The sequence below is a fragment of the Notamacropus eugenii genome, chromosome 5 (assembly GCF_028372415.1).
Source record: "Notamacropus eugenii isolate mMacEug1 chromosome 5, mMacEug1.pri_v2, whole genome shotgun sequence".
Lineage (NCBI taxonomy): Eukaryota > Metazoa > Chordata > Mammalia > Diprotodontia > Macropodidae > Notamacropus > Notamacropus eugenii.
In genome coordinates this window covers 1,191,608-1,218,336 of record NC_092876.1, presented here as the reverse complement: position 1 = coordinate 1,218,336, position 26,729 = coordinate 1,191,608, and the positions used below count along the sequence as shown (strand labels likewise).

Genomic DNA, 26,729 nt, shown 5'->3' with positions numbered 1-26,729 from the left:
GGCTGGAGGGAGGGGGGTCCGTGCCCCTGCGGGGGGGGGGGGCAGGATGGCTGGAGGGAGGGGGGTCCGTGCCCCTGCGGGGGGGGGGGCAGGATGGCTGGAGGGAGGGGGGTCCGTGCCCCTGCGGGGGGGGGCCAGGAAGGCTGGAGGGAGGGGGGTCCGTGCCCCTGCGGGGGGGGGGGGGCAGGATGGCTGGAGGGAGGGGGGTCCGTGCCCCTGCGGGGGGGGGGGGGGCAGGAAGGCTGGAGGGAGGGGGGTCCGTGCCCGTGCGGGGGGCAGGATAGCTCTTCTGAGAGGCAGGGAAGGCCCTGGCTCCCCCTCCCAGTCCCAGCCCCGCGTCTCCGCGGTCGGGGCAGGCCGGCAGAGAGAAGCAGAGCGGGCCTTCGGAAGTCTGACTCTCCACACTACGCGTGGCCTCTCCTTGGGCAGCTGCCCTCTGATGAGATGGCGGTCCGGGACTCACCGGCGTTTCTGCGCCTGCGCCTCGGCTGCCGGAAACAGACTGGGGGTGTGGCTTCAGTGGCGTACGCATGCGCAGTCTCTAAGTTCGTGCCCCACGTGTTAATAGAAACAGGCTCCGGCATTTTCCGGAGCGCTCGTGGCGCCTGCGCACAGTCATCGCGCGTGGCTGGCGACCCGGAAGCAGTTGTGGCCCCTATAAAGGCCGAGACCCCGCGGGCGCGGCCTCTTTCCTGTTCCGCCGCCTGAGTGAGGCGCGTGGAGCGGACGCGGCCGTGACTCTGAGCCCCCGCGCCGGCCTGCACGGACCCCCTCCCTGCTCCGAGAGCCGACCGAGGACCGAGCGAGTGAGTGCGGACCTCCGCGCCTTTGCCCGGCGTCTGCCGCTCGTCCTGCGGCCCTGCCCCCAGCACACCTTGTGCACGGGGGAAACTGAGGCAGGAGCGAAGCTGCATGTAGGGTGGGCGGGGGAGGGGCGGGAGGCCGCGTTGGGCCTGGGCATCAGCGGCTGTGCTGGGGGAGGGCTTCAGCGCGCTGGAAGGGCCTGCCCGGGATCCTGCCCCGGGGGCCGCTGGTGGGTGGAGGGCAGATCCACACTGGAAGGACTGCGCCTCAAGTACGTGGGGAAAGGGCATTGCCACACTGGAAGGGCATCCTCATAATTCTTCCTCTCTAACTGGGGGAGGGGGGTGCATTGCCACATTAGGATGCCCCCAGATGGGGCGAGAGGGCATTCCCACATTGGAAGGGTTCCCCATCTAGGTGTGAGGAGAGGGCATCTTCATGTCCTGTGCCACCTCTTCTGTGGCTGGTGGGGAGAGGGCATCTTCATGTCAGAATGACTTCTTCCCCAGTGGAAGGAGGCATTTCCACACTGGAAGGGCCCCTCCACCATTCTTTCCCTGTGGTTTGGTGGGGGAGATATCCACTCTGGAAGGGCCTCCCCGTGCCACCTCTTCTGTGGCTGGTGGGGAGAGGGCATTCCCACATTGGAAGGGTTCCCCATTTAGGTGCGAGGAGAGGGCATCTTCATGTCCTGTGCCATCTCTTCTGTGGCTGGTGGGGCAAGGGCATTTCCACACCAGGATGCCCCCAGATGGGGCAAGAGGGCATCTTCGTGTCAGAATGACTGCTCCCCCAGAGGAAGGAGGCATTTCCACGCTGGACGGTTCTCCCCATAATCCCCCCCCCCAGCAGGCCGGGCCCTGACTGACCCCCTTTTCTTCCCCCAGCATGACCGAGTGGGAGACAGCGGCTCCGGCTGTGGCCGAGACCCCCGACATCAAGCTGTTCGGCAAGTGGAGCACGGACGATGTGCAGATCAATGACATCTCCCTGCAGGTGAGGCTGGGAGGGGGCTGTTCTGGGGGGTCCTTACCCCCCAAAACTAGTGCGTACTGAAGCACGAGGGAGTGGAGGTCCTGGGGGCTGCTATGGCCAGACCAGGGGACCCCATCTCTGCCCTCCCCCCAGGATTACATCGCCGTGAAGGAGAAGTATGCCAAGTACCTGCCCCACAGCGCCGGGCGCTACGCAGCCAAGCGCTTTCGCAAGGCCCAGTGCCCCATAGTGGAGCGCCTCACCAACTCCATGATGATGCATGGCCGCAACAATGGCAAGAAGCTCATGACCGTGCGCATCGTGAAGCATGCCTTCGAGATCATCCACCTGCTCACGGGAGAGGTGAGGGGGGCTGGCCTCCGGGGACTGCTCATGGAGCTTGTTATCAGGAAGTCCAGGGGTTGTCTGGTCACCTGACAGATAGGTAACCCTAAATGCTTGGGGATCATCAGCCTGCTCACTGGAAAGGTATGGGGAGGGGGGCATCCCAGACACCATTGGGCTGTTCCCGAGATACATCCTGGAGGGTGCTTTGGGATCATCCACCTGCTCGCTGGGAAGGTATGGGGGGAGGATCCCAGACACCATTGGGCTGATCCTTGGACATATGGTGGAGGGTGCTTTGGCATCATTCACCTCCTCACAGGAGAGGCATGGCATGGTGGGGGTGTGCCTTGGACACTCACTGGCTGAGCCTCCCTGAAATCTGGGGGGGAGGGGGACAGGATGTGTCCTAGGAGTCATCCCCCTGCTCACAGGAGAGGCATGAGGGGTGAGTCTCCCATCCCCAGGAGGCAGGACAGCCAGCCATAGGAGGGAAGGTTGGGTGTCAGGACTCCTTCCATCATGGAAGGTGCAGCCCAGCTGGTGGGTTCCCCCTGCAGAGGGTGAGGCTGAGGCCCTTAGGGACTAGGTATGAAACAGCCCAGTGAGTTGTTGGTCCAGTTTCTGGCCAGTCACCCTCCACTGGACACCCCCTCTACCCCCCTTTGTGCTTTGACCCAGGATGCTCTCACCCTGACCTTTGGTTCTGTGGGAGGGGGCTCAGCTTCCCCATGGTGGGCACCCTAGGCATGGGGGCATGCCACCCTAGGAACAGTCCTTACTCTTGTAGCCCAGCCTGAGCTGCCGTCTCCATGTGTCCTGGCATCCCAGCTGTCTCCTGGCTGCCACCCATGTCAAAGTGCTATTCCTACTGGGAGCCCTCAGGGCTCGGGGTCCTTCGGGCCCATAGTGCCAGGAAGCCCAGCTGGGCCCTGGAGTTCAAATGTCAGTCATAGGGATGTGGCCCTGGGCAAGGCTGCTGTATTGGCATGAACCCATCATTTGCCACTTCTTTCTCCAGAACCCACTGCAGGTTCTCGTGAATGCCATCATCAACAGTGGTCCCCGTGAGGACTCCACCAGAATTGGGCGGGCTGGGACTGTGAGGCGCCAGGCAGTGGATGTGTCCCCCCTCAGGCGGGTCAATCAGGTAGGGGCAGCAGGTAGCCAGCACTGGAGTGAGTGGTGGTGGAGTCCTGGAGGGGGAGGGGGTCCCAGAGATTCCCCAGCCTAGCCAGGCAGACCCTGAGCTGGGTTGGGGTCAGGGGTCAGCCGGGCCCTCACCTGGATGTCCTTCCATCCCCAGGCCATCTGGCTCCTTTGCACGGGTGCCCGAGAGGCGGCCTTCCGAAACATCAAGACCATTGCCGAGTGTCTGGCCGATGAGCTCATCAATGCTGCCAAGGTCAGCGGGCAGGGGACTTATGGGTGGGCTTGGGCAGGCAGGGAACTCAGGAGGATCCCCCCTTCACGGGCCTGGCTATTCTCTTTCCCCAGGGCTCTTCAAACTCCTATGCCATCAAAAAGAAGGACGAGCTGGAGCGTGTGGCCAAATCTAACCGCTGATCCCAGTGGCCTGTCAATAATAAATGCCCCCTGCCCCTCTCAAGGGGCAGGGTCCCTGTGCCTCTCTCTGCTGTTTGTGGTCTTAGGTTTGGGGGGTTCTGGTTCTCACACACGGTAGATACCTACACTATACATGGCACACATCTGGACTCAGCCCCCAGAAGTTGGGTGGGCACAGGGAGAAACTGACATGACCCATGGGCACCTTTCACCACTGGGCCACTCAGCCCAGCTACCTGAGCTCCTAGACCTGCGGCCCCCTTGCCCTCCCCCAGCAGCAAGGACAGGCCGACTCTGAGGGAGGGGCACCAAACTGGCAATCTTGGCGGTTGCCAGTTGACTGGGCAAAGCCCATTACAGGTTGCAGTGGGGCTCAGTTGCCACCATGAGTGGGCTGCCCTATGCAGGGGTCACACAGAGTTGGGGGGCAGGCTTTAGTCCAGCCTGAGTGAGCAGCTGGCCCGTCAACAGCTGACTGCCTCTGTGGGGTGGGGGTGCTGCTGAGATGGGCATGCATTCCACTCCGCCCCCGCCATCCGGGCCGAGGGGGTGGGGCAGCCCCCACAGGTGCACAGGCAGGGGGGCTGGGCTGAAGGGAGGTCTTGCCTGCCCCCACCCTTCCACTTTGTCTATAGAAGTGGCTGAACTGGTTGGGTTGGGAGCATAGGCGGACCAACCAGGTCTGGCCTGGGAAACTGGGGTTAGCAGTGGACCCCACCCCACCCACGCCCCCTTGACGAAGATGATCCTGGAGAGACCGGAAAACCGGGGTTGGGAAAGGCCTGGGCCAGGGCAACCCAGGAAGGAGAGGAGTCCAGCAGCCAGCTCCGGAGGGGCCAGACTGCTGGCCACTTCTCCCCAGGACAGGTAGGGGGGCCCCTCTCCAACCTCTTCTGGGACCTCAGCCTCCCTGCCTCTAGGCCTGCTGGGCTGCTATCTTGGAGTTCTCCCCTATTGTATGTCTGGAGTGCTTTGCCCATCTCTCTTTGGGGGTCCAGGCTCAGCTGCTTTCCTCTGTCTCTGTCTCAGCCCACGTCTACATACTGTCTTCTGGTCCCCTCTCTGGGTCTGGTCTACTCAAGTGTGGATTGTTGCCATGTCCTGGGAGGGGAGGCTCCTTTTGCCTCGGGAAGGGGGGGGGCGGGTGCCCCACTCCTACCCCTCTAAGGGATTCCCCTGGACCCTGGGTTCATTTCTCATTCATTCGACCCCTGGGGGTCCTCCCAACCTGCGGGCATTTGGGCGACCTTGGCCCCCAACTGCAGTTCTCATGATAACTCTGGTCCCAGACCTGGGAGGCTCTCCCTCTGTCCCAACTGCTGGCCTCTCTAAAACCCCACCTCCTACAGGAAGCCTGCCTGGATCCAGAGATCCCGGACAGAGCGACTGTACTCTTACCGCGTACCCAGTGCTTGGCATGAGGCCAGGCAGAGGCATCTGAGGAATGGGTGAAGGGGTGAGCATTGGTAGAGCTATGAGCCAGGCCGGGGGCAGAGCACTGTACGGTGACCTCGTTTGAGCTTCCCAACAACCGTGGGAGCTGGCTGCTGGGGATGAGGAAACTGAGGCGAGCAGGTTCCGTGAGTTAGCTAGGCTGGCACAGCTAGGGAGGGTCTGAGGCTGGATGGCAAGTCCGGGCTTCTGGACGCGGTTGTCTTTCTGTCACTAGGTTTCTGTGCTGATTGGCTTGATTTCCTGCATGTACCCTCTCCCTGTGTCTCTGCTCCTTCCTGACGTCTCTCCGCTGTCTGCCCACCTCTGAGCCAGTATCTCTGACTCCTCTAGGTCTCCGATGCCTTGCCCTCTTGCCAGCCTGCGGTGGCCTCGGGGCCCGGCCCGTACCTGGTCGGTCCCCAGCTCTCCCGCCGCCAGTTCAGCTGTGCGCTCCCCAGCGGGAGAGGAAGAGGAGGATGAAGATGGGGGGCCTGAGGCGGGCCGCACCGAGGCGGAGTCCCCTATCCTGCCCCCGCCGTCCCCCATGGACTGTCTCATCTGCGTCTCGCCCTTCGACGGGGTCTTCAAGCTCCCCAAACGCCTGGCCTGCGGCCATGTCTTCTGCCTGGAGTGCCTGGCACGGCTCTCGCTGGCCACGGTGGGCAGCGGGGAGGCTGTGGCCTGCCCCATGTGCCGGGCGCCCACCCGCCTGCCCCCGCGCCGTGGTCCCCCCGCTCTGCCCACAGAGCAGGGTCTCCTGCCCCGCGACGCCCAGGGCCCCAGTCTGTGCCAGGACTCGGTCCGATTCGACCGGCGCCGGGGGCTTCTTTACCTCCGGCCCCCCTCATCCTCGGGCTCGTCCAAGGGCCCCCCGCCCCCACCTCCTCTGCGGCTGGGCCGGCCCCAGACCAGGACCCTTGGCTGGGACCGCTCGACGTGGGCCTTCCACGCTGCGGTCACTCTGGCGGTGCTGGTCACCGCAGGCCTGGTCGTCTCCGCAGTCTACATCTTCTTTCTCATTCCCCACTCCACCTCTCATGCCATCGCCCTCCTGCGCCCACCCCCACTCGCAGCCTCCAACTCCGCTTCGCTCCTGCCCCCGGTGACAGCTGCTGCGGGACCCACGGTGCCAGCTGGGCCCTCGGCCCCGTCACCGCCCTCGGGGCTGACTGAGCCCGTGGAAAACGGGCTCTCCATGATCTCTGGGCCACCGGATCCCAGGACCCAGCCTGGTGGTGGCCAGGAGGGGGCCAGGCCCCCGAGTTCAAGCCCCATGGACTTCCCAGGAGTGGAGGCAGTGGGTGGTGACCCTCTGGGAGGCTGAGAGAGCAGTGATCACCTTCTGGACTTCTGTCTGTGGGCATGTGGCTTGGCAGAAGATTCACACCCAGAGGAGACTGGGGCAGCCCAAGCAGATTTGGGCTCTTAGACCTCTGTAGATGGGGAAACTGAGGCAGCCCAAGCAAATCTGGGCTCTTAGGCCTCCTGCAGAGAGGAAAACGGGCAGCCTAGGTAGACATAGGAGCATGAGCAAAGGTTGCATTGAATGTGAGGAGTGTCACTGGCACTAGCAAAGCCTGGCTCTGCTGGGAGGCTCAGCTTGGCCCTAGGCCTGCTCTTGGACCCCCGAATTGATCCTAGAACACAGATGTAGAGGTGGAGTCTACTACGACTCCCCTTCCTCATTTTATAGGGAAGGAAACAGGTCCAGCAAAGAACAATCCCCTGCCTCAGAGCTCTGCAGGTAATAAGTGGGATGTCAGCCCACCCAGAGGATGAGGGCAGGGAACACTCAGCCCTGAGTCAGGGGAGATGAGCCCCTCTGGGTTAGTCATTTCCTCTCTGGGAGCCTCAGTTTCCCCATCTGGAAGTAGGGGGTGGGGAAGTGGGCAGTTTGAAGCCTCCTCTTCAGGAGCTTCCTTCATCACCTGAGGAATCTCCAAGCACCTCTCCCTGAGTCCCCATGACCATTCTCCACTTTGGCAGCATGGCTTCTAAGTTCCTGGTGCCCAGCCCCTTCTGGTCAGGTCTAAAGCCCCCTGCTCACATGCGTGCCCCCAGGTGCGGGGCTTTCTCCAGGGCCAAACCCCACTGAAGCTGCTGGGATCCTGCCCAGGCTCCTTCTTGCTTTGTGCTCTCCAGTGCTGTGGGTCTCCTGAGCCAAGGACACCTGTCTCCCATCTCCGAGCCTTTGCCCTGGCTGTGCTCCGCGCAGCACTACTCCATCCCCTGGCTTGCTCCAGCCCCCCACCTCTGAAGAACGCCTCATCCCTCCGCTCCGTGGCATGCAGCACTTGCTTTCGGTGGCACAGTCGGGGGCCCTGTTGCCCTTTTCCCCCATGCCTCGGTTTCCCTTTCTGTACAAGCTAAGGGGCTCTGCCAACTTCTCGGGATGAGGTTAGCTTTTGTAATAAATGCTTGTTGATTGACTAACTGACGGGTTCCTGGCTGTGCCAGTGCGTTCCCCGGGAATTCGGGGGTCTGTAAGAAAGAGAGGGATCTCCAAGCACCGCTTGAAGCCTAGGAAGTCGGGTGAAGCACTAGGTAAACCACAGTGCAGTGGGGAGGTCGGGCGCATGCGCAGGGGAGCCCCTAGGGCTCGGCCGCCAGACTACGTGTCCCATGAAGCTTCGCGCGCGCCATGAACGACAGCGCAGGAGCAGGCAGTGGCTATGGAACCGTCCTCCGCCCGGGCACGCCCCGCCCCCAGTTGTCATAGAAACGACTAGGCCCGAGCTCCAAGAGCCGGGAAAGACGACGGGGACGAAGGCGAGAGCGCGCCCCGGCCCCGGGAGCCTCCAACCCGAGGGCGGTGGGAGCAGAGCTCTCCAAGAGAGGCCCACGGAGAGCGAGAGAACGAGCGGACGAGACATCCTGGCGGGAAACAGAGAGCGAGGGCCCGGTCCTCCAGACGGCCTAGAGCGGCCCCGCGGCGGAGGCCGAAAGTGGGAGCGACTACGTTTCCGGTTCTGTCCGCCCTCTGGCCAATGGGAGGCCGGGAAGCGGGAGTCCGACTGTGGACAGGAGGGGGAGCTGAGCGCATGCGCAGGACTGCAGCCTAGGTTGGAGGAGGGGCAGCACCTGCTCTGTTCTGGGCTCAGGTTACCCCCGTGTCCGGAGGCGTCTCATGGCCTAGCCAGACCTCAGTTTACCCCTCCTGAACTCTCCTCGTGTCAGCATGTATTAAGCACTTAGTGTGTGCCCAGCTCTGGGCTGACGGCTGGGGCAGAGTGAATAGGAGGTAATATGGCACCGTCCCGAAGGCCAGTCAGGGGAGGCTTCCTGTAGGAGGCGAGATTTTAGCTGAGACTGGAAGGAAGCCAGGGAGGTCAGAGTGGAGGAGGGAAGCGTGGGGCATGGGGCACAGCTGGGGCAAGAGCATGGAGCTGGTGACGTCTATGGGACAGCTGAACTTCCAGCCTCTGCCCCCCATCCTGGGAACAGGGCGTGTAGGAAGGGGAAAAGGGGAAGGATCCTGGAGCTGCCAAATGGGTGCCTTCTCTCTGGAAGAGGGACCCCTTCCTACCTCACCCTGAACGTGATGCTGGACAGCTATGGCCATGTGGCTTCAGGACCATGGAGAGCGTCCGTGGGTCTTGGCTTTGCCGGGTGCTGAGAAGGCCCTGGAGTCTGGAGGTGAGCCTGGACCCCATGCCTCTCATCCCCCTCCTGCACAAAGCTGGACCCACCCTGATGTAGTTTCTGCGCTCCCTCCTCCCAATCCCATTTGAGTGTCAGAACCGTACCCCTTTCACCCCAGAGAGGATGGCAGGGGTCACAGTCTGTCCCACGTCCTCTGCTTCCATGACACTGCTGAGTCAGGCAGCCATCTTTAGTTTGCAAAGAAGTAAACTGAGGCAGCCCAGATGGGGGCAGTGACTTGGCCACGTGCTTCCTCTTACCGTCTGGAAGAGACAGTGAGTGTAGTCAGGCAAAGTCCAGCTTTGACCTCCACTTTTCCATCTGTAAAATGAGGGGGTGGAACTAATGGATCTTGAAAGTCTTCTCTCTGAGGCATTGACAGCCTCAAAGAATGGACCAGTCCATTCTTCCATGCCCAGTGACTGGTGGGGACCTCTCTACAGTCGCCCTTTTGCTCCCTGCTGCAGATTGTTGGGGGCCTCGGGAAGCTGCTGGACAAGTGATGGGGGGAGGCAGGACCTGGTAGTGAGAAGGACCTGCAGGGGAGAAGGAAGGATTTGGCTCCCCTAGAGATGGAATCCAAGGCAATTGCTGCTCTGGTTCACATGAGCCTTCTGGATGAAAGTAGCCAAGAAGGGGATGAGTTTGAGAGAAGCCTTATTTTGAACTCAGAACTCAGGTCATATCAGCAGGATCCCCTTTGGGAGGAAACACACATGTGTGATATATGTGGCCAGACCTTCAAACGCAGCTCAAACCTCATGAAACACCAGAGGATTCATACTAGGGAGAAACCCTATGAATGTCTTGCTTATGGGAAATCCATTGTGTGATTAAATGTTGGAAGACCATAAGGGAGAACTCAATCTTCAGCCAGTATTAGAGAATTCACACTGGAAGTGAGGGCTGTGAAAAAGCCTTCAGTCACAGCTCAAACCTTATTCAACAGCAGAGAATTCATATGGGAGAGAAACCCCATGACTGCATTGAGTGTGGAAAAACCTTCAGCCAAAGGTCACACCTACAGGAACATCATCAAATACATACTGGAGAGAGGCTTTATCAGTGCAATGAGTACTCAAAACTTCAGGGACAGCTTCACCCTTTTGGAGGACAACTTTGGGTGTAAGAATGAGAAGGTCTCCCAGAGCTCAAATCTGGCAGAACACCATAGAGTTCACACTGGAGAGAAACCCTTTGAATGTAGTGAAGGGAAAGATTTCAGACTGAAGTCAGTCCTTATTCAACATCAGAGAATTAACACTGGAGAGAAGCCCTATGGATGTAAGAAATAAGGGAAAGCCTTCAGGGGTGGTTGAGATCTTAGGAAACACCAGAGACTTCACACCAAAGATTGAGTCTGAAAATAGTGTGAGAAAGCTTCTGTACGACCTGTCTGATCTGATATATGTGCCCCCTGACACCACAACCTTTACCTCTATGGTGCTTTAATAGATACTTGGTGACTGGTATTGATGAAGGGATGTATTTAGTGAGAACCAACTTCCTCTTGGCCACTTAGGTCTTTCCCCATGACAGAATCTTCAGAGCTGAATAAATAATTCTAGTCAGAGGTTTTTCAAAGGGAGCTGGAAGCCAGAAGGATACTTAATTAATGATGAGTTGAATTGAATTTCATTTCTTATAGGATTTCTGTTTCTGGATCTGGGTGGGCCACCCTGGACCTTTTTGGGCTCAAAGTTCACACTGTCCAAACAGGAAGGGAGCCCAGAGGTCTTCAGGTTCATCATCCTCATTTAACAGAGGAGAAAACTGAGAAAGCCCAAAGAGAGAAGGGCAGGATTAGGACAGAGACCAAACCTCGAGACCAATGCCTTAGCCAGAGCAAATTCCATGTGTGTTGTCTGTGGGTGAACCTGGGATTCTGGAAACCCAGAACTGGAGGGAGCTCAGAGAGGGAAGACCTTGTCCAGGTATGCAAGTGCAACCCCCTCATTTACAGATGAAAACATGGAAGGGCAGACATGAACCCACAGCAAAGTGTCCAAGGCTGACTTACATGCTCATTTTCCTGACCTCAAGTCTGTGCCTCTGTCTGCTCTGCTTGCCTCTCAGACCAGCCAAAGGGCCTTCCAAATACCCCCTGCATCAGAGTTTCTCCTGCCATGATTGTGGATAAATTAGGTCTCAGTGGCCATGGAGTTGGTCATCCATACCCTGCCAAGAGATCTCTAGTGGGGGTAGCCACACCCTGCCCCCCCAGGAAGCCTGTTCCACTGTGGGATAACTTTAACAGAAAGTGTTTCTGGAAATGAAGCCGAAATCTGCCTCTCTGGAGCATCCTCCCCGTGCTCCTCCTGGTTCTGCCCTCTGGAACTAAACAGCACCATCTGGTCCCTCCTTGTAACAGTTGTCCTGTCTGCCCACCGCATCACCAGGTTCTCTCTTTACCAGGCTAAGCAAACACACCAAGTCGCTCCTTTGATCGTAGTCATAGGAGAGGAACACAAGGTCCTGAGTTCTCCCTGGCTGTCATTGATATCTCTCCTGAAATACAGTGCCCAAAATGGGGTCTGAGGATGGCAGCCCACAGTGGGATCGTTGTCTCCCTCTGCTCCAGAGAGCACAGGGCCTCTCCATACTTGTCCTCCGTCAGCTCCTCCAGACTCCCTTCAGACAAGCTTCTGCCAGGACACTCCTCCCCATCTTGTGCTCGGCTTTTAATGCTTATTTCATTTATTTCTTGTTACATTTTGAGTCCAAGTTGTGCCTCCCTCCCAGGCCGAATTAGAGGAGGCCAACATTTGACACAGGTCCACAATCCATAATCCGTAGGTCAGCTCCTTCTCTGGAGGTGGACAGCACCTTCCATCATGAGCCCTTTGTAGCTGGTCTGAATGTTCTTTTACTCAGAATAGCTCAGTCATTCACAGTTCCTCTTAAAACAAGATATCTGTTTCTATCGGCTCTGCTCATTTTTCTCTGAATCATTTTGTGCAAGACTTTCCATATTTTCCCAAGATTATCGAGCTCCTCATTTCTTATAGCACAATAGAATTCCATTACATTCATATTCCACAACTTGTTCAGTCATTCCCCAATTGACGGGCATCCCTGCAATTTCCAGTTCTTTGCCACCACAGAGAGCTGTTATAAACATCTTAGAACATACAGGTAGTTTTCCTTTTCCCTTAATTACTCTGGGAAATGGATCAAAGTGTATGTATACACAGTTTTATAGCTTTTTGGTCATAATTCAAGATTACTCTCCAAAATGGGTGCATCAGTTCACAGTTCCACCAACAGTGTATTAGTGTCCACATCCCCTCCAATATTTGTCATTTTCCCCTTTAGCCAACCTGATAGGTGTGAGATGTTTTAATTTGCATTTCTCTAATCAATAGTGATTTAGAGCATTTTATATGACTATATATAGCTTTAATTTTTTTCTTCCAAAAACTGCCTGTTCATATGCTTTAACTATTTGTCAGTTGGGGAGTGATTCATATTCTTATACATTTGACTCAGTTTGAGATATAAAGCCTTTATCTGAGAAATGGTCTATCAATAACTCCTCTCCTCAATTTTTTGCTTTCCTCCTAATCTTGGCTACATTGCTTTTATTTATACAAAACCTTTTTAATTTAATGTAATCACAATTATCCATTTTACATCCCCCTATGCTCTCTATTTCATATTTATTCATTTATCCATAAATCTGATAGGCAATATCTTCCATGCTTCTCTGATTTACTTATAATATCTCTCTTTATATCTAGATCATGTATCCATTTTAATCTCATCTTGGTAAATAGTGTAAGATATTGTTCTAGACCCAGTTTCTGCCAGATTGCTTTCCAGTTTTCCTAAGAATTTTTTAAACCAAATAGTGAGTACTTATCTGAAAAGCTTAAATATTTGTATTTATCAAATATAAGGTTACTATAATCATTTAGTCCTGTGTATGATATATACCATTCCACTGATCTACCATTTTATTTCTTAGCTAGTGCCAGATAGATTTGAGAATTACTGTTTTATAATAATAATAATAATAATAATCTGGGAGTGCTAAACCTCCTTCCTTTACATTTTTCATTGATTCCTTTGCTATTCTTGGCCTTTTGTTCTTCTAAATGAATTTTATTATTTTTTCTACCTCAAGAAAATAATTTTTTGTTATTTTGGATGGCACTGGATAAGTAGATTAGATAGAATTTTTTTTTATATATAATATTGGCTCAGCCCAACCATGAACAATTAATATTTCTCCAATTATTTAAATTTGACTTTATTTGTAAAAAAAAAAAAAAAAAAGGTATTTTATAATTGTGTTTATATAGTTTCTGGCTTTGTCTTGGCATGTGTACTCCTAAATATTTTATATTGTCTATGGTTATTTCAAATAATATGTCTTACTATCTCTTCTTGCAGGGCATTGTTGGCGTTATATAGAAATGCTGACATTTTAAGTGAATTTATTTTATATCCTCCTACTTTGCTAACATATTAGTTGTTTCTACTGATTTTTTAGTGAAATCTCTAGGATTTCCCAATTACAGCTTCATGGCATCTTCAAAAAGAGGGCTTTATTTCCTCATTGCTCATGATTCCTTCTATTTCTTTTTCTTCTCTTTCTGCTCTAGCTAGCACTTCTAGTACCATATTCAATAATGTTGATGATAATGGACATCCTTGTTTCACTGCTGATCTTACTAGGAAGGCTTATCCCCATTACAAATAATACCTGTTGATGATGACTTTAGGTAGATGTGTCTTATCATCTTAAAGGAAAATCCATTTATACATATGCTTTCAAGTGTTTTTAATAAGAATGAGTGTTGCATTTAGTCAAAAGCCTTTTCTGCCCCTATTGATATAATCATATGATTTTTTTGCTTTTGTTACTGATATAATCAATTATGTTAATAGCTTTCCTTATATTAAGGCAATTCTGCATTCCTGGTACGATGAACCTCACTTGATCATCTTTGTGATAGATTGTTATAGTCTCCAGCTAGTATTTTATTGAAGATTTTTGCAGCTATATTCATGAGTGAAATTGTTCCATCGTTTTATTTCTGTTTGTTTCATACCCATCTCGTACTTGTGATGTCATTTCTGAACCTGAGTGCAAATTTCAATTGCTTTCATCCAGTCCCAAGCTCTAGACTGCTAAGACCTTTGGGGAGCCAGACTCCATCATGTCCCCAGTGTGTTAGCCATCTCTGCTGCTCATTTCCCACCCCTTTGGACCAGACTCCTCTAGTTGCATACCTTTCTCCTCTCCCTCCCCCCTTACCAGGTTCCTTGTGGGTACTGCCTCTTCCATTAGATTGGGAGCTCCTTGGGACTCAGACTTTTTCATTTTAGTATTTGCATTCCCAGTGCTTAACCCAGTGCCCAGCACATAGTAGGTGCTTCGTAAACACTTGACTCACTGACTGATTCAAGTCCTTAGTAAAAATGGTAATTAGACTAGACAAGGATTATGCCTTGAGCCTCTTCTCCAAGCTAGAAGGGGCCTTGGGAGCATCTCATCCAGCCCGTAGCTATGTAAGTCTCCTAGGACAATGTTTTCCCCTTGGATGTCCAGGCTGGACAGCGACTTCTGGAAGAGCTGCCCAGCCCATGCTCCTCAGGAGAGGGGGAAACACATTCCCTGGACTATTTGCTGGTGGGGCTTCCTGCCATAAGCTGTCTGCATTCCTGTACATCCGCCACTCAACTAGTAAGGGGGTCTTCACCTTCCCTCCTCATAATCTCCAGTGGCTGCCTATCACTCCAGCACCAAATATAGAATCTGCTGTAGTTTTGTCATTCAAAGCCCTTCCTAACTTGTCCCCTCTCTCCTTGTAAAAGCCTCAGAGTCCCTCTCCCAATGTCCCCAGGTTTCCAGTGACATTGGCCTCCTCCTGTTCCTCACATAGGTCACTCCAGGTATTCTCTCTAGCTGTTTCCTGTGCCTGGAAGCTCTTCTTCCTCCTCTTCCATCTTATGAGGAAAGCCTTTTATTATCACCCTTAAGGCCTACCCTTTCTAGATGATCCCCTTTCTATATGTCCAGTTTGTTTGGACATAATTGTTTGCCTCTTGTCTCCCCCATTAGACTGGGAGTTCCTTGGAAAGAGGCACTGATTGTCTTCTACTGTTCTTTGTACCCCCAGCACTTAGCATGGTGCCTGGCACACAGTAGGGTGTTTTTGTACACCTTCTGTCGGATTTGGTGGTGACCTCCTTGGAAGCAGACTGTCTTTTACTGTTCTCTGTACCCCCAGCACTTAGCATGGTCCCTGGCACATAGTAGGTGCTTAATAAATGTTTATTGATTGATAAAAGCCCCCCTCTTGGGTTGTCTCTGGGCTGGCTTCCCATTTCCTTAGCACAGGAGCTTCTGTTTAAAGTCCTTCCCCTGTCCCCCGCCCCCAGGGTGGGGGGTGGGAGGCGGACTGTTGCCCGGGATGGCCCGCTTAGCCCCGGCAGCCCAGGTGGGCTGTGCACGGGGCGGCCAGCGCCCGGCGCAGGGCCCCCTGCATGTCCCGGTTGCGCAGGGTGTAGATGGCCGGGTAGAGCAGGGGCGTCAGGTAGATGTAAACCAGCGAGACCAGCTTGTCCTGCTCCAAAGAGCGGCCCTCGAGTGGCCGCGCGTACATGGCGGTGGCGGAGCCGTAGTGTAGCACGGCCACGGTCAGGTGTGAAGCCACGGTGCCCAGCGCCTTGCGGCGGCCCTCAGCCCCGGCCCCCGGGCCCAGGATAGTGGCCAGTACGCGTGCGTACGACATCAGGATCAGCACCAGGGGCAGCACTAGCAGCAAGAGGCAGGCGGCCAGCAGGGCGCGCTCCTGCAGCGCCTTGTCCCCGCAGGCCAGCTCCAGCAGCGCAGGTAGGTCGCAGAAGACGTGGTTGACCAGATGGCCGCGGCAGAAGGGCAGCTGGAAGATGGCGGTGGTGAGGGCTAAAGCCAAGGAGGCTCCGCCGGCGCAGCAGGCGGCCAACAGCCTCCAGCACAGGGCGGGCGTCACCAGCTGCGGGTAGCGCAGCGGGCGGCAGATGGCCAGGTAGCGGTCCAGGGCCATGGCGGCCAGCAGCAGGCACTCGGCGCCGCCCAGGGCCACGAAGAGGCCCATCTGGGCCGCGCAGACCGAGACCGGCACCGCCTGGCCCCCGGGGGGCAGCAGGAAGCCTGCCAGCGTGCGGGGCGTCAGCACGAGCGTGTAGGCCACCTCCACCGCGGACAGTGAGCCTAGAAAGAAATACATGGGCGTGTGCAGCGCACGGTCAGCAGCTGCCAGAGCCACGATCAGCAGGTTGCCCGCCAGCGTGGCGGCGTAGAGGGGCAGCCCCAGCGCGAAGAGCAGGGTGCGCAGCCCCCGGGGCCAGCCCGAGAAGCCCAGGATCACGAAGTCGCGAGGCAAGCGTGCAGTCCAGTTGGCCTCTGGTCGCAGGCTCATGGCTGGGGGCCCTGGGGAGGAAGGGATATAAGGGCTGGCCGTGGCTCTGGCCGAAGCGGGGCAGGCGCGAGGGGGCGGGCCAGGCTACAATGGATGGAGAGGGTACTTAGAGAGGCCAAGAATAGGGGACTTAAGAGATCCCTGAGCCTGCAGTTTACACGGAGGAAAACTGAGGTCTAGCCGGGGCGCAAAGTGGCCCAAACTCCCAGGGTGTCGGGACAGAGCGCTGTAGTAGCCTTGTAACTGAACGCACGCTCTGGGCCCTGAGTGGCAAGAGACCCACATTGGAGACCCAGTTATCGCCTAGTTTTGCTGTGTGCTCCCAAAGCTGGGCATTGGACGACTCCTCGGCAGCCCGCTGGGACCTTCCCTCCCCCCCCACCCCAAGTGCTCAGATCGGCTGCCTCTGCTGCCAACCAATTCCAGAGGCGAGCCATACCCCTTGGGCACAGGTTAGGGAGCGTTCCTTGCGGCTGCTGGATCCCCCCACTCGAAGGTTCCATTCTAAAGCTGCTTGCCACTGCCATCTTCCACCCCATAGCTAACAGATTTGCTTTGGATTTGATTCTTTTCCTTTCCCACTCCCTCTATCCTCGGCCATCCCACTCCCTCTATCCTCGGCCATCCCACTCTCTTTGCACTTTCACTCATTCCCCTGATTCTGGTCCCTCACCGAGGGAGATGAGGGAGCTGGAATGTTCCTTTCACCCTTCACACTGTGGGGTGATCGCTTCTCCTTGAGGAGTTTCCATCCTTCTCCACCGCCTATTCAAGATTCTGGTAGCTCTCATCTGTGGATCTTCAGGAGGAGGTTGAGGGTAGGGAACAACCATCTATTAAGCTCCTACTATGTGCCCGGACTGTGCTAATCCAGCCTCAGACACTTACCAGCTGTGTGACCCTGGGCAAGTCACGTCATCTCTCTCTGCCTGTTTGCCCAACTGTGAAAGAGGGATCATAATAGCAGCTATCTCCCAGGGTTGTTGTGAAGATCACGTGTGGTCATATTCATGACTGGCACAGAATAGGGACATTAGAAATGTTCATTCAGTCCTGTTTCCCCTCCAACCTTCTCTATCCATATAGAGGACACTACCATCTTCCCAACCTAGGAGTTGTCCTTGACTCCTCACTCTCATTCTCCATATCTAATGTGATGCCAAGACCTGTCCCTATCGCTTTCACAACATCTCTCCCCTCCTCTGATACTGCCCTTAGCCTCATCCCCTCCTGCCTGGACTATTGCAGTAGCTGCTGGGGGGTGTCCCTGCTTCACTCTCCCCGCTCTGCAATCCATCCCTCATTCAACCACCAAAGCTCAGGTCCAACCATGTCACCTCCTAGTCAATAACTCCAGTAGCTCCCCATTGCCTCCAGGAGCAAACCCAAAATACTATTTGGCATTGAAAGCCCCTCCGAACCTGGCCCCCTCCCTCCTTTCCAGTCTTGCTACACCTCATTTCCCATCACATAATCCTCAGTCCCATGACATTGGTCTCCTAGCTGTTCTGTGAACCAGACACTCCATCTTTCTGCTCCAGGCATTTTCAACAACTGTTTCCCATGCCTGGAATGCTCTCCCTCCTTGTCTCCACCTCCTGGCTAATTCCCTGGCCTCCTTTAAAGTCTCAACTACAATCCCTCCTCCTCCTAGGAGACTTTTTTGACATCCCCCTTAATTGTAACACCCGCTCTCTGACATCTCCAACTCCCTTACAGCTTTTTGGTGGGTAATTCTTTTCATGTTTTTCCACCATTAGGCTGTGAGCTCTGCTCTGTGAGCAGAGACTCTTGCCTTTTGTTATATCCTTAGTATGGTGCCTGGCACATAGTGTGGTTGTTGACTGAATGAGTGACACTCTGCCCCAGCTCTTTTTCATACAAACTGCTCTAACTCTAACCCTGCCTCCTCCAATCCAAGGATAACACTGGACCTTTACTCCAATTCCATGTTATTTTGACAGGGTTTGCTCAATGCTCCAGTCTGCAAAGGTCTTTGCCCATCCTCTCCACCATCCTCTATGTCTGTTCTGCTTCCCAACTTATCCCCTTCAGATTGGATTCAGATGCCATCTTTGCCTTTATTCAAGACTGGAAAAAATGATTGACAGCCCTGGGACCCAGATCCCTGGGTCATTCCACTGGAGACCTCTTGCTCCTTAGTTCTCAGAGGGATAAGCTAAGATTAAGGGGTAGAAGCTGCAAAGAGACCAATTCAGACTTCATGTAAAGAACTGTCTAAAAGTGAAGAGGACTGCCTTGAGAGGGGATGATTTCCTCTCCACTGGAGATCTTCAAGCAATGGCTAGATGCCTGTTTGTAATAGGAACTTCTGTTTCATATCAGTTGGACTAAATGACCAATGAGGTCCCGGGCTGACATCCAGCATTAATGACTGGCACTCATTAGATTCCAAATGGCTAGACTATCCTATAAGAACTTCTATTTGTGTTTCTTTCCACATAGAGACATAAATCAATTCGTCTGTGGGCTGGGCATGTTTAGTCCGGAGTAGAAAAGACTCTAGCAGGGGAGGGTGGGCAGGGAAGGGAGACCACCTGATTGTTTTGTTTAGGTATTTGATTTCTCACAGGAGTAATGGGGGAGGTGATGGGTGGAGGAAGGTTGCAAAGATCCTGTCCCAGAGGGGGATAGACCACCCCTGGAGGTGGTGGACTCTTCCTCCTTTGAGGTCTAAAGCAGAGGCTAGCTGATGGCACCCAGCACGCCTCAGTGAGGGAGGATTCCTTTCAGGGATGGGTTGGACTGACTGGCTATTGACATTGCTTCCAGCTCTCTGGCTGAATGCTCCAATAAATTTAATAAAAGTCACAGACAGGTCCGAGTGATTGGCATAGGATCTGGCACACAGCTGGTGCTTAGTTAGTGCTGACATAAAAATACTGAGCAAATGCAGAGTCCAGTATGACTGCCTAACCCTAAATGTGTTCATGGTGCTTCTTTCTGTTTCAGGAGGGATCTGCTAGCCCTTGGAGGAGGTCCCTGCCGGACTCAGAAATGGAACATGGGGCAGTTTTATTTCCTCCTTTCCTGCTGAGATCAAATGATGTTTCTGAGACATTTGGATTTATCCGGAACTCCCTGTCATGGGGATGGCCTTCAGCAGACATGCCTGCTCCTAGTTATCTCAGTGGGCAGGCTCCACCAGCGCTCATCTGTGTCCTCTTTGAAGGCTTGCTTCTCTGCCCCCTACCCAGAATATGCCAAGGGAACCTTGTGTAGAATGTTAGTCCTGGAAGGGACTTCAAGCACAATCTCTTCCTCTTGTGAAAGATGGAGAAACTGAGGCCCAGAGAGGGCAAGGACTTACTTGCTCCAAGGGCATCCTGGTTGTGGGTCTGAGCTGGGACCTGAACCCTGCTCTCCTGACTTTGGGCTCTTTTGTGAGCCCTATGCCTGTGTTCAGTGACTGGTATTAGTGGCTCAAATTGGAGTAGGGCTTAACTGGGGCTAAGAAGGTCCCAAGGCAGGGAGATGAACCAAGGATTTGCCCAGATTCTGAACTTGACATCAAAGGTAATTAATGCTGGGTCCTTTCACCCATTATCTGGTGGCTGTTCTGTGCCAACCTGACCCATAGCAAACAGACAGAGACAGGAAACAGACACAGAGACAGAAAGAGATTAAGAAAGTGACAGAGACAGAGGAGGGAGGAAGAAGAGGAGGAGAGAAAGAGAAACAGAGACAGAGAGATGTGGTAACAGAGACACATGGAGGCTCAAAGATCAATGGAAGAGACAGAGAGAGAAATGAGAATAAGAGAGAAGATGAAAGACAGAGAAAATGAGGGAGAGAGATAAAGGGGGATGACAGACAAAGTGAGAGACCTAGAGAGACACTCAGCTGGAGACCCCGATAAAGGCACAGAGAAAAGTAGTGGAACAGGGGAACTGGGAAAGAGAGGGAGTTCCTGTGCCCAGGCTCCCATATGGAGAGCTTTGTCTAGAATCGGGGGGGGGGGGGGGGGGGGGGCAGTATTCTGCCTGTCCTCTGGGTCTGTGTTGTGTTCAGGTTTGCCAGGAGCGACAAAGCACAGACACTTCTCTGCTCATGGGCACCGAGGTCTCCCCAGAAGGTCACTGCTCATTGTTTTGATTTCCTGGCCTTTAGCCCCCATCCCTGATCCTCCATCCTTACCTCTCTCCTCTCCCCTCACCTTTAGCCTTGGCCACTTCTGGCATGTGTCCCTCAGTGGGTGGGGAATGTCAGCTCGGGACTGGGTATGAATAAGAGCGACCCTTCTTGCTCTCCCCACCCCAAACTAACTCATTGTGCCCTGTGCTTCCCCAGGGTCTAGGGGCATCTATGGGCTTAGGGACTCAAGGGAGACTCAGGAGGGGAGCAGGCAGGGAGGGAATCTTCCAGCCTCAATTCCCTGGATCTCTGGGCAGAACTGGAATCACTAATGAGCCCTCTTGAGCCTTGTTAGGGGCCCTGTCCCTGAGATCTCATTAAGACTGGTGGGACCCAGTTGGACCCAGGAGGCTGGAAGGAGAAGGGAGAGAGCTCAGGGAATCAGGGTATTTCAGGATTGTTGGGACCTCCTAGTCCCTGCCTCTCCCACCATCATCTTCCTCCTGCCTAATCTAAAACTCTCAGTCCCAAAGGTATCAGTCACCAGAATGTACTAAATGGTCAACAAGTCTCTAGCCTCTATGCCCTCTCCCTCACTCAGTCCATTCTTCACATACAATCCCAGGTGCCTTCCCCATGCCCTCTCTAATTGTCTCTCACCTGCTCAAATCTTTCAATGGTCCTTCATGGTCTTCCAAAGCGACTTTAAACTCCTGATCCTGGCATTTGAAGACATCCATCATCTGACATCATACTGAGTCCTGATAGTTTCCATCACTTCCTGTTCCAGACCCTGAGCTCCAGGCCTGTGTTTGTGGTCAGTTGGTTCATATGGAACCCCCTGCCTGTTGGTCTCTCTTTGGGGCCAACTGCTCCACGAAGTCCTTCTCAGGCCCCTATCTGTTCCTCTCCTAGACATGTAAGCTCCCCATGCCCAAGAGAGGGGCTATCTTTCTTATCAGGATCCACAGGACACAAGAGATCTAAAAGGAATATAGAGACCAATGGGTCCAACCCCATTATTCTCTAACATGGATGAAAACTGAGGCCCCTAAAGGGGCAAGGACTTGTGTAGGAGGTGATACCACAGGGCTGGGATCCAAAATTAGGGCAAATCTATGTTACAATCCCCAAGACACCTTCCCACCTTGTCTGTTTTCATATACCCAGCGGACACATAAAAGATGTTTGCAATTCAGTCAAGTTGGACCCTGAGGGAGGGAACAGTGGAGTGAGATGGAATGAGCTGTGGACTGCGAGGCAGGGGAGCTGTGTGGGAAATAGGTCTTCCCACTTATTTTCTGTGTGCCTTTGGGCAGGCTCAGACCCTTAACCCCCCTCCCACTGGAAGTGAAAAAAATCAAACTCAATATAGTTCCTCCTAACTAAAATTCATAATCCATTTGAGCATCAGTCTCCCCTAAAAAATAATAATAATCCTTGTACTACCTGTCAGCTAGAGTTCCGAGAGAAGCCAATGAGGCTTGTCACTATCCAACCCCACCCCTCGTCCACCGTGGCCAGTAAAGAAGTGTGGGTATATTTCATCATGACTCCTCTGGAACTGTGGTTGGTAATCGTGTTGATTGGCATCCCTAAGCCTTCCAAAATTTTTTTTATCTTTACAATATTGCTGTTAAATTCACTATTCTCCTGGTTCTGCTCACTTTCCTCTGCATCAGTTCATATGAGTCTTTCCATATTTTTCTGAAAGCTTCTTCATGTGTTATAGCACAATAAATAATATTCCATCACAGTTGTATACCACAACTTGTTCAGCCACTCCCCAGTTGATGGGCATTCCTGAAATTTCCAATTCTTTGTCACCACAAAAAGCTGCTATCAATAGTTTTGCACATATAGGTCATCCCTTGCCCCCCATCTTTAAATTTCTTTGAGATACAGACTTAATTATTTAAGTTGTTGCTGGGTCAAAGCCAATCCACAATTTGATAGCCCTTTGGGCATAGTTCTAAAGGACTCTCTAGGATGGTCAAATCAGTACACAACTCTATGAACAGTGCATTAGTGTCCAAACTTTCCCATACCTGCTCCAACATTTGTCATTTTTCTTTTCTGTCATATTAGACAATCTGATAGGCATAAGGTGATATCTCAGAGTTGTTTTAATTTGCATTTCTCTAGATCAATAACAAAAGAAAAACAAAAATCAAATTATTAACTCAATAGATGCAGAAAAAAGTGACAAAATATAACTCATTCCTATTAAAAATACTAGAAAGTATAGTAACAAATTGAATTTTCCTTAAAATAAATAGCATCAATCTAAAACCTTCAGCAAACATTACCTAAATCAATAGTGATCTAGAGTATTTTTATATGACTATAGACAGCTTTGATTTCTTCTTCTGAAAACTCTATTAATATCCTTTGACCATTTATCAATTGAGGAATGATTCATTCTTATAAACTTGACTCAGTTCTCTATATATTTGACAAATGAGGCCTTTATCAGAGAAATGTGCTGTAAAATCTACCCCCCACCTCCAATTTTCTGCTTTCCTCCTAATCTTGGTTGCATTGGTTTTGTTTGTGCAAAGCCTTCTAAGTTCAACATAATTGAAATTATCCAATTTCCCATAATATTCTCTATCTCTTGTTTTGTCATAAATTCTTACCTTCTCCACAGATCTGACAGGTAAAGTATTCCTGACTCCTGCAATTTGCTTATGGCATTACCTTTTATGTCTAAATTATATACTCATTTTGAGATGTTAGTCTACATATAGTTTCTGCCAAACTTCTTTCCTGTTTTCCCAGCAATTTTTGTCAAATAATGAGTACTTGTCCTTTCAAAGCCAGGGTCTTTGATTTTAGCAAACACTAGATTACTGTGGTCTTTTACTACTGTGCCTTGTGTACCTAAACTATTCTGCTGATGCACCACTCCGTACCACATTGTTTTGATGATTACCTTTTTGTAGTACCATTTGAGATCCACTACAGCTAGACTTTTTTTCCCATGAGTTCCCATGATATTCTTGACCTTTTTTCTTTCAGATGAAATTTGTAATTTTTCTAACTCTACAAATTTTAGGGAGTTTTGGGGATAATTTGCTATAACTCTGAATAAGTAAATTAATTTAGGTAGCATTCTCATTTTCATTTTATTGGCTCAGCCTACTCATGAGCAATTAATATTTCTCCAATTTTTAAGAAATGTCCTTATTTGGATGAAAAGAGTTTTGTAATTGTATTCATAATCCCTGAGTTTGTCTTGGCAGGTGGACTCCCAAGTATTTTATATTGTCTACAGTTATTTGAAATGGAATTTTTATTTCTACTTCTTCCTGCTAGACTAATATATGGAAATGCTGAAAATTTATGTAGGTTTATTTTCTATCCTGCAACTCTGCTGAAGTCCTTAATTATTTCCACTGGAATTTTAGTGAGTTCTCTAAATATACTGTTATATCATCATCTACAAAAAGTGATGGTTTGTTTCCTCATTGCCTATTCTAACAAATGCAATTTCTTTGTCTTCTTTTATCATTATAGCTAGCATTTCTAAAACAATATGGTGATAATGGGCACTCTTGCTTCACCCTGATCTTACTGGGAAGGCTTCTAGCTTATCTCCATTACAGGTAATGTTTGCTTTTCGTTTTAGATAGACACTATTTATTTTAAGGAAAATTCAATTTATTACTATGCTTTCTGGTGTTTTTAATAGGAATGAGTTGTATTTTCTCAAGTTTTTTCTGCCTCTATTGAGATAATAATTTTGATTTTTGTTTTTTGTTATTGATATTGTCAATTATGCTGATAGTTTTCCTAATATTTAACTAACTCTGCATTCCTGGTAGAAGTCCCACCTGGTCATAGTGTATGATTTTTGTGATATGTTTCTGTAACCTCCTTATTAGTATTTTATTAAATTTTTGCATCAATATTCATTAGAGAAATTGGTCTATCACTTTCTTTCTCTGTTTTAGCCCTTCCTGTTTCGGTGTCAGCAGTATAATTGTGTTGATTTCTTCTGTTTACTGCTTTGGCTGAATCTTGTAAATCTTGGCATATTGTCTCATTACTGTCATTCTCTTTAATGAAATTATTTTTTTTTATGATTTGTTGTTTGATCCACTCATTCTTTAGGACCAGATTACTTATTTTCTAATAATTTTAAATTTATGTTCCTATGGCCTTTATTGAATGGGATTTTTATTGCATTGTGATCTGAAATTTTAATTCTTATTTAATATTTCTGTTTTCTACATTTAGTTGTGGGGTTTTTATGCCCTAATACGGGGTCATTTTTTTGTGTTTGTGCCATGTACCACTGAGAAATTTCCATTCATTTTCTACAGAGGTCTATCCTATCTAACTCTTATAAAATTCTATTTATCTTCTTAACATCTTCCTTGTTTTCTTGGGGGGAGGAAGAGTTAGATTTATCGAATTCTGAGAGGGGAAAGTTGAGGTCACACACTGGTATATTTTTACTATTTCCTACTGTATCTCATTTAACTTTTCCTTTAAGAATCTGGACTATACCACTTAGTGCATATATGTTTAGTATTGATATTGCTTCATTGTCTATATTTGGTAAAAAATATAGTTTCCCTGTTTATCTCTTTTAATTAGATCTATTTTTTCCTTTTGCTTAGTCTGAGAACATGATTGCTGCCCCTGCTTTTTCTTTTTACTTCAGTTGAAGTAAATAAACTCCACTCTAGTCTCTTACTTTTATTCTATGTATGTCTGTGTGCTTCAAGGGTGTTTTTTGTAAACAATACATTGGTGGAATGTGGTATTTAATCTAACCCTGCTATTTGCTTCCATTTTATGGGAACATTCATCTCATTAACATTCACAGTTATGATCACTGTGTATTTCCCTCTATCCTATTTCCTCTCTGTTTATATTTCTCTCTCTTCTCTCAACCAGTCTCTCCTCAAAAGTTATTGTTTTGCATCTGATCATCCCCTCCGCCAGTCTGCCCCTTACTTCTCTTATCCTCCAGCATCCCTGTTTCTCTGTAGGGAAAGATAGATTTCTATACCCAATTGATTCTATAAGTTATTTTTGAGCCAGTTCAGATAAGAATAAAATTCAAGTGTTGTCCATCACCTCCTTCATGTTCCCCTCCACTATAAAATCTCTTCCTTTCATGTCTCTTTTATGTGAAATAATAGATCCCATTTTGCTTCTACCTTCCCACTTCTCCTAGTCCCTCCCTTTTTCTCATCTGTTAATTTTACTTTTTTGAAATCATCCTATCATAGTCAACTCATACCTGCCAGCTATGTAGACCCTTCCAAACTGCCCTTATAATGATACAATTCTTAGGAATTGCAAGTATCATCCTCTCATGTAGGAATTTAAATAGTTTAACCTTATTAAATCCCTTATGATTCCTCTTTCATGTTTACCTTTCTATGCTTCCCTTGAGTCTGGTATTTGAACATCAAATTTTCTACTCAGTTCTGGTCTTTTCACCAGGAATACCAGGAAGTCCTCTTTCATTAAATATCCATTCCCTCCTCCCCTGAAGGATTTTACCTAGTTTTGCTGGCTAGGTGATTCTTCGTTGTAATCCTAGCACCTTTGCCCTCTAGAAGATAATATTCCAAGCCTTCTGCTTCTTTAATGTGGAAGCAGCTAAATTTTGTGTGATTTTTAGTATTGGCTTTATGTTATTTGAATTGTTTCTTTCTGATTGTTTGCAGTATTTTTTCCTTGACCTGGGAGCTCTCATATTTGTTGATAATATTTCTGGGAATTTTTATATCGATATCTTTTTTACAATGTGATCTGTGGATTTTTTCCATTTCTATTTTACCCTCTGATTCTAGCATATCAGAACAATTTCTCTTGACAATTTCTTGATCATGACTTTCAGGGAGTCCAATAGTTCTTAAATTATTTCTCCTTGTCTGTTTTCTAGATCTGTTGTTTTCCAGTGAGATATTTCACATTTTCTTCTATTTTCTCATTCTTTTGATTTTATTTTGTTATGAGACAACAACTAACCTTAATGAAGTCATTAGCTTTCACCTGTCAAATTCAAATTTTTAAAGGAATTGCTTTCTTCATCAAACTTTTGTACCTCCTTTTCAATTTGGCCAATTTAACTTTTTAAAAAGTTCTCTTATTAATGAATTTTTGTACCTCTTTTCCCAGGTGGCCAATTTTACTTTTTTTGGAGTTTTTGTTTTTAGTGGATTTCTGAACCTCTTTTACCATTTGGCCCATTCTGTTTTTTAAGTTGTCATTTTCTTTAGAACTTTTTTGTGCCTCCTTTGCCAAACTGTTGACTTTCTCAGTTTTTCCTTTGCCTCTAATTTGATTTCAAAAATTCCTTTTTGAGCCCTTCCAGAAATTCTTTTTCAGGACCATGTCTGATTCACATATTTTCTTTAAGACTTTGCCTGTAGCTGTTTTGATTTCAGTGTCCTCTCCTGAGTTTATGTCTTGATCTTCCCTGTAGTAACT

At 50.3% G+C, this 26,729-nt stretch overlaps 3 protein-coding genes across 4 annotated transcripts; 2 read left to right on the top strand and 1 right to left on the bottom strand.

Annotated features, from left to right (window-relative positions):
* The first annotated feature begins 568 nt into the window (after positions 1–568).
* On the top strand, positions 569–3,756 carry RPS5 (ribosomal protein S5). The gene is made up of 6 exons (XM_072615876.1): positions 569–806; positions 1,692–1,800; positions 1,933–2,142; positions 3,146–3,274; positions 3,431–3,529; positions 3,622–3,756. Exons 2-6 carry the CDS (start codon positions 1,693–1,695, stop codon positions 3,688–3,690), a joined length of 615 nt encoding a protein of 204 aa, XP_072471977.1. The 5' UTR covers positions 569–806; position 1,692; the 3' UTR covers positions 3,691–3,756.
* Positions 3,757–3,857: 101 nt separating this feature from the next.
* Positions 3,858–7,553, top strand: RNF225 (ring finger protein 225). Of its 2 annotated transcripts, none has more exons than XM_072615860.1 (2): positions 3,858–4,557; positions 5,476–7,553. In XM_072615860.1, exons 1-2 carry the CDS (start codon positions 4,433–4,435, stop codon positions 6,446–6,448), a joined length of 1,098 nt encoding a protein of 365 aa, XP_072471961.1. In that variant the 5' UTR covers positions 3,858–4,432; the 3' UTR covers positions 6,449–7,553. The 2 variants fall into 2 exon arrangements, with proteins under 2 accessions (XP_072471961.1, XP_072471962.1); XM_072615861.1 differs by having other exon boundaries at positions 4,443–5,146.
* A 7,644-nt stretch (positions 7,554–15,197) lies between these two features.
* Positions 15,198–19,524, bottom strand: LOC140504264 (olfactory receptor 10AC1-like). The gene is made up of 2 exons (XM_072609007.1): positions 19,510–19,524; positions 15,198–16,262 (listed from the first exon to the last, which is right to left on the bottom strand). Exons 1-2 carry the CDS (start codon positions 19,522–19,524, stop codon positions 15,198–15,200), a joined length of 1,080 nt encoding a protein of 359 aa, XP_072465108.1.
* Between the last annotated feature and the right edge of the window lie 7,205 nt (positions 19,525–26,729).